The sequence below is a fragment of the Rhinopithecus roxellana genome, chromosome 3 (assembly GCF_007565055.1).
Source record: "Rhinopithecus roxellana isolate Shanxi Qingling chromosome 3, ASM756505v1, whole genome shotgun sequence".
Lineage (NCBI taxonomy): Eukaryota > Metazoa > Chordata > Mammalia > Primates > Cercopithecidae > Rhinopithecus > Rhinopithecus roxellana.
Window position 1 is genome coordinate 153,684,672 of NC_044551.1, and position 13,760 is coordinate 153,698,431.

Sequence of the window (13,760 nt, forward strand, 5' to 3'; positions counted from 1 at the left end):
CAGCAATGCCCTGGATCTGAAGAATTAAGGTCAGAGCTAAAAAGTGACTTTACTGACCGGGCTGACTGTTGGGTCCTAAAAAATACCAAGAGAAACTGGGAGAGATCTTTCCTGAAAAGACTCAGAAAAAATGCACAGAACCCCAGGCTCAACGCAGAGATTTCAATTTCATCTCCCTCTTTTAAACTGTGTTTTGCTTTATTTATTTTTTGTTTTTGTGGATAACCATTGCTTCATACTCTTTTTTTTTTTTTTTTTATCTTTAAGGTTTCTCACAATTTTTTTTTTAATTTTTTTTTTTTATTATACTTTAAGTTCTAGGGTACATGTGCATAACATGCAGGTTTGTTACATATGTATACTTGTGCCATGTTGGTGTGCTGCACCCATCAACTCGTCAGCACCCATCAAATCATCATTTATATCAGGTATAACTCCCAATGCAATCCCTCCCCCCTCCCCCGTCCCCATGATAGGCCCCAGTGTGTGATGTTCCCCTTCCCGAGTCCAAGTGATCTCATTGTTCAGTTCCCACCTATGAGTGAGAACATGCGGTGTTTGGTTTTCTCTTCTTGTGATAGTTTGCTAAGAATGATGGTTTCCAGCTGCATCCATGTCCCTACAAAGGACGCAAACTCATCCTTTTTTATGGCTGCATAGTATTCCATGGTGTATATGTGCCACATTTTCTTAATCCAGTCTGTCACAGATGGACATTTGGGTTGATTCCAAGTCTTTGCTATCGTGAATAGTGCCGCAATAAACATACGTGTGCATGTGTCTTTATAGCAGCATGATTTATAATCCTTTGGGTATATACCCAGTAGTGGGATGGCTGGGTCATATGGTACATCTAGTTCTAGATCCTTGAGGAATTGCCATACTGTTTTCCATAATGGTTGCACTAGTTTACAATCCCACCAACAGTGTAAAAGTGTTCCTATTTCTCCACATCCTCTCCAACACCTGTTGTTTCCTGACTTTTTAATGATTGCCATTCTAACTGGTGTGAGATGGTATCTCATTGTGGTTTTGATTTGCATTTCTCTGATGGAGAGTGATGATGAGCATTTTTTCATGTGTCTGTTGGCTGTATGAATGTCTTCTTTTGAGAAATGTCTGTTCGTATCCTTTCCCCACTTTTGGATGGGGTTGTTTGTTTTTTTCTTGTATATTTGTTTGAGTTCTTTGTAGATTCTGGATATTAGCCCTTTGTCGGATGAGTAGATTGCAAAAATTTTCTCCCATTCTGTAGGTTGCCTGTTCACTCTGATGGTAGTTTCTTTTGCTGTGCAGAAGCTCTTTAGTTTCATTAGATCCCATTTGTCAATTCTGGCTTTTGCTGCCATTGCTTTTGGTGTTTTAGACATGAAGTCCTTGCCCATGCCTATGTCCTGAATGGTACTACCTAGGATTTCTTCTAGGATTTTTATGGTATTAGGTCTAACATTTAAGTCTCTAATCCGTCTTGAATTAATCTTCGTATAAGGAGTAAGGAAAGGATCCAGTTTCAGCTTTCTACTTATGGCTAGCCAATTTTCCCAGCACCATTTATTAAATAGGAAATCCTTTCCCCATTTCTTGTTTTTCTCAGGTTTGTCAAAGATCAGATGGCTGTAGATGTGTGGTATTATTTCTGAGGACTCTGTTCTGTTCCATTGGTCTATAGCTCTGTTTTGGTACCAGTACCATGCTGTTTTGGTTACCGTAGCCTTGTAGTATAGTTTGAAGTCAGATAGCGTGACGCCTCCAGCTTTGTCCTTTTGACTTAGGATTGTCTTGGCAATGCGGGCTCTTTTTTGGTTCCATATGAACTTTAAAGCAGGTTTTTCCAATTCTGTGAAGAAACTCATTGGTAGCTTGACGGGGATGGCATTGAATCTATAAATAACCTTGGGTAGTATGGCCATTTTCATGATATTGATTATTCCTATCCATGAGCATGGTATGTTCTTCCATTTGTTAGTGTCCTCTTTTATTTCACTGAGCAATGGTTTGTAGTTCTCCTTGAAGAGGTCCTTTACATCCCTTGTAAGCTGGATTCCTAGGTATTTTATTCTCTTTGAAGCAATTGTGAATGGAAGTTCATTTATGATTTGGCTCTCTGTTTGTCTGTTACTGGTGTATAACAATGCTTGTGATTTTTGCACATTAATTTTGTATCCTGAGACTTTGCTGAAGTTGCTTATCAGCTTAAGGAGATTTTGGGCTGAGACGATGGGGTTTTCTAAATATACAATCATGTCATCTGCAAACAGGGACAATTTGACTTCTTCTTTTCCTAACTGGATACCTTTTATTTCTTTCTGTTGCCTGATTGCCCTAGCCAGAACTTCCAACACTATGTTGAATAGGAGTGGTGAGAGAGGGCATCCCTGTTTTGTGCCAGTTTTCAAAGGGAATTTTTCCAGTTTTTGCCCATTCAGTATGATATTAGCTGTGGGTTTGTCATAAATAGCTCTTATTATTTTGAGGTACGTTCCATCAATACCGAATTTATTGAGCGTTTTTAGCATGAAGGGCTGTTGAATTTTGTCAAAAGTCTTTTCTGCATCTATTGAGATAATCATGTGGTTCTTGTCTTTGGTTCTGTTTATATGCTGGATTACGTTTATTGATTTGCGAATGTTGAACCAGCCTTGCATCCCAGGGATGAAGCCCACTTGATCATGGTGGATAAGCTTTTTGATGTGCTGCTGAATCCGGTTTGCCAGTATTTTATTGAGGATTTTTGCATCGATGTTCATCAGGGATATTGGTCTAAAATTCTCTTTTTTTGTTGTGTCTCTGCCAGCCTTTGGTATCAGGATGATGTTGGCCTCATAAAATGAGTTAGGGAGGATTCCCTTTTTTTCTATTGATTGAAATAGTTTCAGAAGGAATGATACCAGCTCTTCCTTGTACCTCTGGTAGAATTCAGCTGTGAATCCATCTGGTCCTGGACTTTTTTTGGTTGGTAGGCTATTAATTATTGCCTCAATTTCAGAGCCTGCTATTGGTCTATTCAGGGATTCAACTTCTTCCTGGTTTAGCCTTGGAAGAGTGTAAGTGTCCAGGAAATTATCCATTTCTTCTAGATTTTCTAGTTGATTTGTGTAGAGGTGTTTATAGTATTCTCTGATGGTAGTTTGTATTTCTGTGGGGTCGGTGGTGATATCCCCTTTATCATTTTTTATTGCGTCTATTTGATTCCTCTCTCTTTTCTTCTTTATTAGTCTTGCTAGTGGTCTGTCAATTTTGTTGATCTTTTCAAAAAACCAACTCCTGGATTCATTGATTTTTTGGAGGGTTTTTTGTGTCTCTATCTCCTTCAGTTCTGCTCTGATCTTAGTTATTTCTTGCCTTCTGCTAGCTTTTGAATGTGTTTGCTCTTGCCTCTCTAGTTCTTTTAATTGTGATGTTAGAGTGTCAATTTTAGATCTTTTCTGCTTTCTCTTGTGGACATTTAGTGCTATAAATTTCCCTCTACACACTGCTCTAAATGTGTCCCAGAGATTCTGGTATGTTGTATCTTTGTTCTCATTGGTTTCAAAGAACATCTTTATTTCTGCCTTCATTTCGTTATGTACCCAGTAGTCGTTCAGGAGCAGGTTATTCAGTTTCCATGTAGTTGAGCGGTTTTGATTGAGTTTCTTAGTCCTGAGTTCTAGTTTGATTGCACTGTGGTCTGAGAAACAGTTTGTTATAATTTCTGTTCTTGTACATTTGCTGAGGAGTGCTTTACTTCCAATTATGTGGTCAATTTCGGAATAAGTGCGATGTGGTGCTGAGAAGAATGTATATTCTTTTGATTTGGGTTGGAGAGTTCTGTAGATGTCTATTAGGTCTGCTTGGTGCATAGATGAGTTCAATTCCTGGATATCCTTGTTAACTTTCTGTCTCGTTGATCCTGTCTAATGTTGACAGTGGAGTGTTGAAGTCTCCCATTACTATTGTATGGCAGTCTAAGTCTCTTTGTAAGTCTCTAAGGACTTGCTTTATGAATCTGGGTGCTCCTGTATTGGGTGCATATATATTTAGGAGAGTTAGCTCTTCCTGGTGAATTGATCCCTTTACCATTATGTAATGGCCTTCTTTGTCTGTTTTGATCTTTGATGGTTTAAAGTCTGTTTTATCAGAGACTAGGATTGCAATCCCTGCTTTTTTTTGTTCTCCATTTGCTTGGTAGATCTTCCTCCATCCCTTTATTCTGAGCCTATGTATGTCTCTGCATGTGAGATGGGTCTCCTGAATACAGCAGACTGATGGGTCTTGACTCTTTATCCAGTTTGCCAGTCTGTGTCTTTTAATTGGACCATTTAGTCCATTTACATTTAAGGTTAATATTGTTATGTGTGAACTTGATCCTACCATTATGATATTAACTGGTTATTTTGCTCGTTAGTTGATGCAGTTTCTTCCTAGCCTTGACGGTCTTTACATTTTGGCATGTTCTTGCAATGGCTGGTACCGGTTGTTCCTTTCCATGTTTAGGGCTTCCTTCAGGGTCTCTTGTAAGGCAGGCCTGGTGGTGACAAAATCTCTAAGCATTTGCTTATCTGTAAAGGATTTTATTTCTCCTTCACTTATGAAACTTAGTTTGGCTGGATATGAAATTCTGGGTTGAAAATTCTTTTCTTTAAGAATGTTGAATATTGGCCCCCACTCTCTTCTGGCTTGGAGAGTTTCTGCCGAGAGATCTGCTGTTAGTCTGATGGGCTTCCCTTTGTGGGTAACCCGACCTTTCTCTCTGGCTGCCCTTAAGATTCTTTCCTTCATTTCAACTTTGGTGAATCTGGCAATTATGTGTCTTGGAGTTGCTCTTCTCGAGGAGTATCTTTGTGGCGTTCTCTGTATTTCCTGAATTTGAATGTTGGCCTGCCCTACTAGGTTGGGGAAGTTCTCCTGGATGATATCCTGAAGAGTGTTTTCCAACTTGGTTCCATTTTCCCCCTCACTTTCATCGCATTCCAATAAGACGTAGATTTGGTCTTTTTACATAATCCCATACTTCTTGCAGGCTTTGTTCATTTCTTTTTCTTCTTTTTTCTTTAGATTTCTCTTCTCGCTTCATTTCATTCATTTGATCCTCAATCGCTGATACTCTTTCTTCCAGTTGATCGAGTCGGTTACTGAAGCTTGTGCATTTGTCACGTATTTCTCATGTCATGGTTTTCATCTCTGTTATTTCGTTTGTGACCTTCTCTGCATTAATTATTCTAGCTATCAATTCTTCCACTCTTTTTTCAAGATTTTTAGTTTCTTTGCGCTGGGTACATAATTCCTCCTTTAGCTCTCAGAAGTTTGATGGACTGAAGGCTTCTTCTCTCATCTCGTCAAAGTCATTCTCTGACCAGCTTTGATCCATTGCTGGCGATGGGCTGCGCTCCTTTGCAGGGGGAGATGCCCTCTTATTTTTTGAATTTCCAGCTTTTCTGCCCTGCTTCTTCCCCATCTTTGTGGTTTTATCTGCCTCTGGTCTTTGATGATGGTGACGTACTGATGGGGTTTTGGTATAGGTGTCCTTCCTGTTTGATAGTTTTCCTTCTGACAGTCAGGACCCTCAGCTGTAGGTCTGTTGGAGATTGCTTGAGGTCCACTCCAGACCCTGTTTGCCTGGGTATCAGCAGCAGAGGTTGCAGAAGATAGAATATTGCTGCACAGCTAGTGTACCTGTCTGATTCTTACTTTGGAAGCTTCCTCTCAGGGGTGTACTCCACCCTGTGAGGTGTGGGGTGTCAGACTGTCCCTAGTGGGGGATGTCTCCCTGTTAGGCTACTCAGGGGTCAGGGACCCACTTGAGCAGGCAGTCTGTCCCTTCTCAGATCTCAACCTCCGTGTTGGGAGATCCACTGCTTTCTTCAAAGCTGTCAGACAGAGTCGTTTGCGTCCGCAGAGGTTCCTGCTGCTTTTGTTGTTGTTGTTGTTAACTGTGCCCTGTCCCCAGAGGTGGAGTCTACAGAGACAGGCAGGTTTCCTTGAGCTGCTGTGAGCTCCACCCCGTTCGAGCTTCCCAGTGGCTTTGTTTACCTACTTAAGCCTCAGCAATGGCGGGTGCCCCTCCCCCAGCCTCGCTGCTGCTTTGCGGTTAGATCTCAGACTGCTGTGTTAGGAATGAGGGAGGCTCCGTGGGCGTGGGACCCTCCCAGCCAGGTGTGGGATATATTCTCCTGGTGTGCCCGTTTGCTTAAAGTGCAGTATTGGGGTGGGAGTCACTTGATTTTCCAGGTGTTGTGTGTCTCAGTTCCCCTGGCTAGGAAAAGGGATTCCCTTCCCCCTTGTGCTTCCCAGGTGAGGCGATGCCTCGCCCTGCTTCAGCTCTCGCTGGTCGGGCTGTAGCAGCTGACCAGCACTGATTGTCCGGCACTCCCTAGTGAGGTGACCCCAGTACCTCAGTTGAAAATGCAGAAATCACCGGTCTTCTGTGTTGCTCGCGCTGGGAGTTGGAGACTGGAGCTGTTCCTATTCAGCCATCTTGCTCCGCCCCTCCCATTGCTTCATACTCTTGAGGCTGGACTGACTTTATGGAGATGAGAGAGATAAGGCAATGAAGTCACCTGCCCATGTCAGGAGGTAATTTAGAGGAGTAGTAGGAAATATTCAGAAATTTTAAAGGATGGTACCACCTTCCACCATCTCTTCAGGGGACATGCCAAAGGAGAGATGCCAGATAAACAAAGAGAACAACAACAAAAAAATAATCATCCACTTGGCTTTGACTTCTGAAAAAAAAAAAAACCATATGAAACTTAAAGGTGAGACAAGAGACTTCTGATTTGCCAGAGCTGGATATGTTATAACTCAAAAGACCAAAGGCTGGAAGAGGCAGAGAAGCAGAGCACACTAGGAGATTGGAAGAGAGTGAGTTAGACCAGCCTCATACATCCTCCATGCTGACATCCAGTGTTGACCAAAGTGGGGCTATAAGAAGTAAACCTCTGAGAAGGAGAAGATCATGCAGGTGAGTGTCAGATTCTGCTCTCCATAATTCTCCCCATCTCTCACCCAGTTCTGGACCCTAGGTTGGGAAGAAGTGATTCTGAAACCTGAGACAGGCGGGAAACCCTGGCAGTAAAGAGGACCTGTGTTTGGCTACCAGCTTGAAATCCAATTTAAGGCAAGCCTCATAAAACTGAGCTCTGCATTGAGTAGAAATGGTTGCCATCACCTCTAAAAGAACCTAGTGCATATCTTGGTCTAACAAAACAGATCCATGAAGAGAAGGCTTGAGGCAGCAACCTTACCACAGTCTTTCTTGATGCCAGAAAACCACAGAAGGGCCTCCTCAAGTTTTCTGTGCCCCTGCATAGGGCCAAGAAGAAGCTGAGAGGGCTAGTAAAACCAGAGGAGTTTAACAGAGAAGAAAGAGGATTCACCATGACCTTAGTGGACAAGGTGAGTACAGGTCTCTCAGTAGACACAGTGAGAATGAACACCACTGGCCTAACTGAAGATGCTAAGAACCCCATCTAAGTGGATGGATCCCAAAGAAAGAGAAAACACCAGGAAAAGCCTCCCACCCACACTGCTGCTCATAAGCCCTCAGCCCACCTCAACTTCCTGGAATTCAGGTACAGCCCAGCATTAACAGAATTGACCTGGGAGTGGCTTTATAAAGGTTTCACCTCAGAAATGAGGTTCAAAATAGAGGTAAGGTTGAAAATAAAATATCAACACAACAGTTTGTGTGTGTGCGTGCACGTGTGTGTGTGCGTGCGCATGTGTGTATTGCCACAGTTTTTACGGACATGCATTTAAAAGACTGTAAACTCTCATTTCTGCAATAGGCACAGAAATAAGACAGCTCCTCCCACGGTCGAGAGCCATAATGTGTCTCAGAGGCCAGGACTGCCTGTGAACACCACGCCCACTGCCTGCAGCTTCTGGAAGAGGCTGCTGACAGGTAAGGGGATTTAGACTGTATGCTCATCTCCTCTTCCTCCCTCTCTCCACAGCTAAGTTGCCAACTGAAAGTTGCCTTTTATTTCACCTCTGATCTCTCCCTTGTACTCATGCCCTCCTCTTCATTTGAACTGCCACCACCTCAGGTCAGCCCTGTTGACTGTCACAAATTATTGTGAGAGCTGCATGGAAAGAGGTGTCAAATCAAAGGAAAAGGTCAGCCTTCCCTTGCTCAATTTTGTCCAGGTAAGGCATTATTACTTAAGTGTTTCATTTCACAGAATGACTCTGGGAATTTATCAATGCCCTCACTCCCCCAAATGTGTTCTTATTTAATAGGAAAACACTGTCAAATCCATATTAGATAGTTTGGCCAGGCCTCGTAGCTCACACCTGTAATCCTAGCACTTTGGGAGGCCGAGGTGGGCAGATCACATGAGGTCAGGAGTTCAAGACCAGCCTGGTCAACATGATGAAACCTCATCTCTACTAAAATTATAAAAAATTAGCTGGGCGTCATGGTGGGCACCTGCAATCCCAGCTACTTGGGAAGTTGAGGCAGGAGAATCACTTGAACCTTGGAGGCAGAGGTTGCAGTGAGCTGAGATCACACCACTGCACTCCAACATGGGTGACAGAGCAAGATTTCATCTCAAAAAAAAAAAAAAAAAATCCGTATTAGATAGTTAAACGTTCTACCCTAATAGGTGATTATTTTCTCCTGCATTAGGATACTGTTAGTACTGTCATAAATTAACTACCACCAACAGGTAGCTTCTGCTTCCCCTCATGCTTACATGAAAACTCTGCTCTAAGTCACAGCCTAGAAACGAGATCTTTAACAATGAAGGACAGTCTTAGAACCTCATGGAAAGAATCGTACCAAGTTTGAACCACTGACACTTCAAGTAACAGACTCATTGGTGCAGGCTTCTGAGGTTATATTTCTTAGATAACTTCCAAAGGGTGTTCATAAAAGCAAACTGTTGACCCAATATCTGGTGGAGCAAAAATAATTATATTGGACTGAAGGAACTGATGAGGAAATAGAATTTCAGTTGTTTTGTAATATTGTTGGTATTATTTTTAATGTTCTATTTTCTGATATCATGTAGTTTTTATTGTTTTTTTTCCTGATCTTTCTCTCACTATTAACTTAGTAGTCTGTGCTTTTGTAAGCATTTTGAAATGAAAGATTTTTAAATGGTAATCTTGTGCTCACTGACCTTTCAGAATTCAGGAATAACTTTGTCTGAGTCTCTTTACTTTTAATGGCAATGGGGTTACTTGTATAGATTCAGTGAGAATCTGTTCTCATTTTTACACATAAATAATTGAACAAATGGATGGTACAGTCAAGGCCACACCTGGAGTGTCAATCTCATCTGCTTACATATGAAGCACATCATTAAGAAACAAGGGTTGTTCTTTATTTGCAAAATCATGAGGCCCTCCCAGAAACTTGGACTGTTACCTTATAATGGCAGACCTGGAGGCCATCTCTTTTAAGGAGAGATGCATTCACCCCCATTTATAGATGTTACAGGCAAAACAGTGGCAATGGCATTCTTTTATTTATTTATTTATTTATTTTTGAGATGGAGTCTCGTTCTGTTGCCCAGGTTAAAGTACAGTGATGTGATCTTGACTCACTGCAACCTCTACCTCCCGAGTTCAAGCGATTCTCCTGCCTCAGCCCCCTGAATAGCTGGGACTACAGGCACCAGTCACCACGCCTGGCTGATTTTTGTATTTTTAGTAGAGACGGGGTTTCATCATTTTGGCTAGGTTGGCCTTGAACTCCTGACCTCCAGTTATCTACCCACCTCGGTCTCCCAAAGTCCTGGGATTACAGGTGTGAGCCACCACACCTGGCTGGCAATGACCTTCTTAGTTTGGTTTCCTAGCCTCAGAATAAAAGCAATAAATAATATACGTGGAATAAGAAAGGTTTCTGAAATTTCCTAAGATTTTTAAGAAATCTCTAACAGAAGTTAATTTTCTGGGCTATGTAGTTGCTTAACACCACATGGCTTTAGATTTTCTGACCAGACTACAAAGAGGCTTATGTATATCAGTTAACTTTTATTACTGCATTTATAACTAAATGAATCAGGCCTAACCGCAATGAGATTAGCTTTTTAGAAATCAAGAATAATCATTGGAGATTATTTATAAGCACAGTGTTTCGTGGTTTACAGCATCCTTCCACATCCTGACTTAAACCTCCTAAAAAGCCTTTAAACACAATATTCCTGAAGTCACCATGATCACATTTACATTTGAAATCTTCATCATCTATTTGCCCTGGAAAAAACATGGCTTACAAAGAGTCAAATAGATAAACACTCACACCCCATTCATTCCACTCCATTACAAATCACTCCTAGATTTAAAAACATAAGCATATACACATACGTGTGGATGTACACACACACACACGCACACACACAGAGAAATGAGTTACAGCTGAGAAAGCCCAATTCCACAGAAGGCAAATTCAAACGTCTATCTTCGGTCTTACCAAGGAAGGCTCAAAAAGAGGCTGAGACCAGTGGGACAACATTACTTTCTCCATCATGAAAATATCCAAATGAGCCCAACCTTTCCTGCCCTTCTCAGCCATGGAAGAGAAGCAGCTACCCCTAGGGAGGTATTCTCTTTCATCTGTCCCCTGGCTCTGTGCTGCCTTACAAGCAGAATATATTAATAAGGAAATACTTTAGGAGAGAACTCTCTCCACTGTAGTGACATCTCTGCAGTCTCTGTTTTGATATTTGGCCTTGAGAAGTTCAAAGGATTGGAAAGATTCGAGTTCAAGAAAGACCAAGATGTACCCCAGGGCCGGTCCTGGTCTTAGATGCTGAAAAACATACTCCTCCCACACCATAAGCGATTATGACCTCTGAAAGAACCTAGTGGATATCCTGGTCTAACAGGATTATTTTCAAAGGCTCTTGTTCTTCTTTGTAATGGTAGTTGAAGGCAAGTCAGTTTAGGGTCCCTAAATCTGGAGTACTTACTTGTCATGTCTGCTCATTTCTCCAGTTTGTTCCTGGTGCCTGGGACAGAGCTCAGCCACATCAACCCTCTGTGACACCCCCCTTCCTGCCCAGGAATTTTCTGGAGGAGACCCCCACTCACCACTCCTTTCTGCCTTGTGCTTTGGTGGCTCGGGCTCTGGGAGACATGGACAAGGCCCATCACAGAGGGTGGTGAGGCTTTTGCCAGTAGAACAAGCATGGAACTCCAATTTGCACTGCAAGAGAGAGACACAACAGGTCTTAAGAATGCAACCACAACAGACCCCCTACTCCGCCTCCTTTCAGTGCCCTTTGCTTCACAAAAGCAGACAAAGCAGGGAGAGGTCCACCTCAAGTAGAGGTCTCAATTACAGAATACTGAATAAGAAATGGCCTTTTATATTTTACCAAATGCAGAGGATAACTTCTAAAAACACTGTGGAAGCCCTGGAAGACTTCCTTTAATGATGGTAAACCCTACAGTCACTATTTCTAAAATAAAATTATTAATATGAAACTTAACATCTGTAGAGTCCTATGTGGTCCAGGAACCCCCTCCATTTACATTGAGGCATCTTGTCCACACTCCTCCCGTGTGGAGGCAGCACTGCTGGAATACCACTCCCGGTCCCTCTCAGCCTGCTCACATGCTCTTCCCGAGAGGGAAGAGGAACAATCCCTTTAGTAAGTCTGTATGGTAATCTGAGGCTCAGCCCCTTCCCCTTGGGAGCAACAAGGAGTGAATGCTCTTGCTTCCATTGTCCAAAACCTAAGTTTCCACGGGTCTTGCCCCATCAGAGGATGCCTGTGGTCTAACTAGCCTGTGACTCCGTGGAAATGGTTACCTAATTCTAGGATTAAATATTAGAAGCCCATAATCCACATTCTCTTGTCAACCCTTTATCAGTAGCAATGGTAATATTTTAGTCATTTTTCTATCAGCTCTTTACTCTTAAGTCTCAATGAATTCTCAGAACACAGGCAGGAGACAGGAATGTTATTAGTAGGTGCAAAAGACCACAACAATTATCAGCATTTTTATTATTCCTATATGATGGAAGAAGAAATTGAGACTCAGGCTGAATAACTTGCAAAAGATCACAAAGCTCAGGGCCAAGCACTTAATGCATTCCACAACACTGTGTAGATGGGGCTTCAGAATACAGACATCCCATACTGAACTGTGTGTGGCTAATTATGCAACTTTGCTATTGGCCTGGATCTGTGTTGTCTGAAAGTTTACTCCTTTTTTGTCTGTAAATTTCTCAAGATCAAGGCCTCTGTGTAATCGGTCCTCTGCAAAGACCCACGGGCCGAGGACCACATGCGTATCTGGTGGAGGTTCAAAGGAAAAAGAGATAGGTGAAATTTAACGAGCACCCACTGTGCGTGCAGCTCTTATCAGGTGCCATGGGGAATCTTTTAAATGAAAGAAAAGAGGAGATACAGTCCATGCCCTTGGAAAACACAAATGCATACCTTTGAAAAAAGTCCACTAGCATTTGCAAAGCCACACACATGAGTGCAGATAAATACTGGCTCATTGTGAGAGGACAAGCTATTCAGTCCCTATACCGATTAGAAATGGAGGGAAAGAGTACTTTAAACCTGGTTCTAAATGTACTGAAGTCACTCCTGTGTCACTCCAATGATCACCCATATAGTCGCTGGCTGCCTGTTCAGGGAGAGGGCAACAGAGCAAACCCACAGAGTGCTGGCTTCCTCTTGACACAAAACTCCCTCTTGTGCATATGTGTTCAGTGCCTAGTACGTGCCCAGCATGGCAGCAGGCATTGAGGGGGCTATACAAAAACAAGTCATTGCCCACATCTCACACATCAACTGAGCTGATGAAGCAAAGAAGAGTGTGTCCTTGTAAAGTCATGTGGATGTGACTCTGAGGTGAGGCAGGATATATGTCTCTGTAGGGATGGGGTGCAAAAGAGGCCCTGAGGTATGTGGTGTGCCTACAGACAGCACGTGGACTGAAGGTGAGCCAAGTGGAACGCTGGGAAGGCAGCAGGCAGGTCACTAGCATGAGGAGCTTCCTTTCACTCAGCGCAGCGTGTGTACACGTGCCCACGGCTAGACACAGCTGCCATGACTGGCCTGCTGCCTCCTCCGCCTCTTCTGGGCTAGTTCTCTGGAACAATCCTCTGTTTCAGACTAGTGGTTCTCTGGCTCATTAACAAAATCCTTAAAGCTAATTTAGGGGGGAAAATATATTTTTATGTGTCCATTTATTTTATAAAGTCAAAATTATTACCTTTATTTATCATAAAGCCTTATCATGCTATTGCTATTACTGCCTGATTGTATCTGTGACAGACCGTGAGACTCCCCCTCTCCAGCCTATTCTCTTCTCTCTCTGAGAGGAATCCACACTTCTGCTCCAGGCCCTGTGTCTTGCAGCAGCACCTCCCTGTAGGAGGGTCAACTTTCCCACCTGCTCTAGCTGCATGCTCACTCCAACCAGTGGTGGTTAGTAGGAGGGACGCAAGCCAGGTTTGAGCAGACATGTCAAGAATCACTGGTTTCATCACCTCTCTTGCTCTTCTCTACCATGAAAATGATGTGCCAGATAAGGGCTGCTCCCTTTTGCCCAGGACCCAGAAGGCAGAGAACATGAAACAGAGCTGAAGTGTTCTGAACAGAGCCACAGCTAACACACAATGTGAACACGGAAATAGGGTTTATCATAATAAGTCAATGATGTTTGGGGATTATTTGTTATTACAGTGTAACTTAGAAAACTCTGACCAACAGAATGACTTACTTCCTACTAGACCATGAAGGCCTTAACAGCAAGAAAAGGTTTTAGTAACTGTTTTATCCTTGGCATGATATGACATACAC

At 42.6% G+C, this 13,760-nt stretch overlaps 1 protein-coding gene across 2 annotated transcripts in view; it reads right to left on the bottom strand.

Annotated features, from left to right (window-relative positions):
• The window catches only part of SPOCK1 (SPARC (osteonectin), cwcv and kazal like domains proteoglycan 1), a 542,199-nt gene that overhangs the window by 88,510 nt on the left and 439,929 nt on the right, over positions 1 to 13,760 (bottom strand). For both annotated transcript variants that reach the window (XM_030927602.1, XM_030927601.1), the window contains exon 6: positions 11,026 to 11,140. In XM_030927602.1, the coding sequence (XP_030783462.1) occupies positions 11,026 to 11,140 (115 nt within the window). The remainder of the gene's footprint in view (positions 1 to 11,025; positions 11,141 to 13,760) is intronic.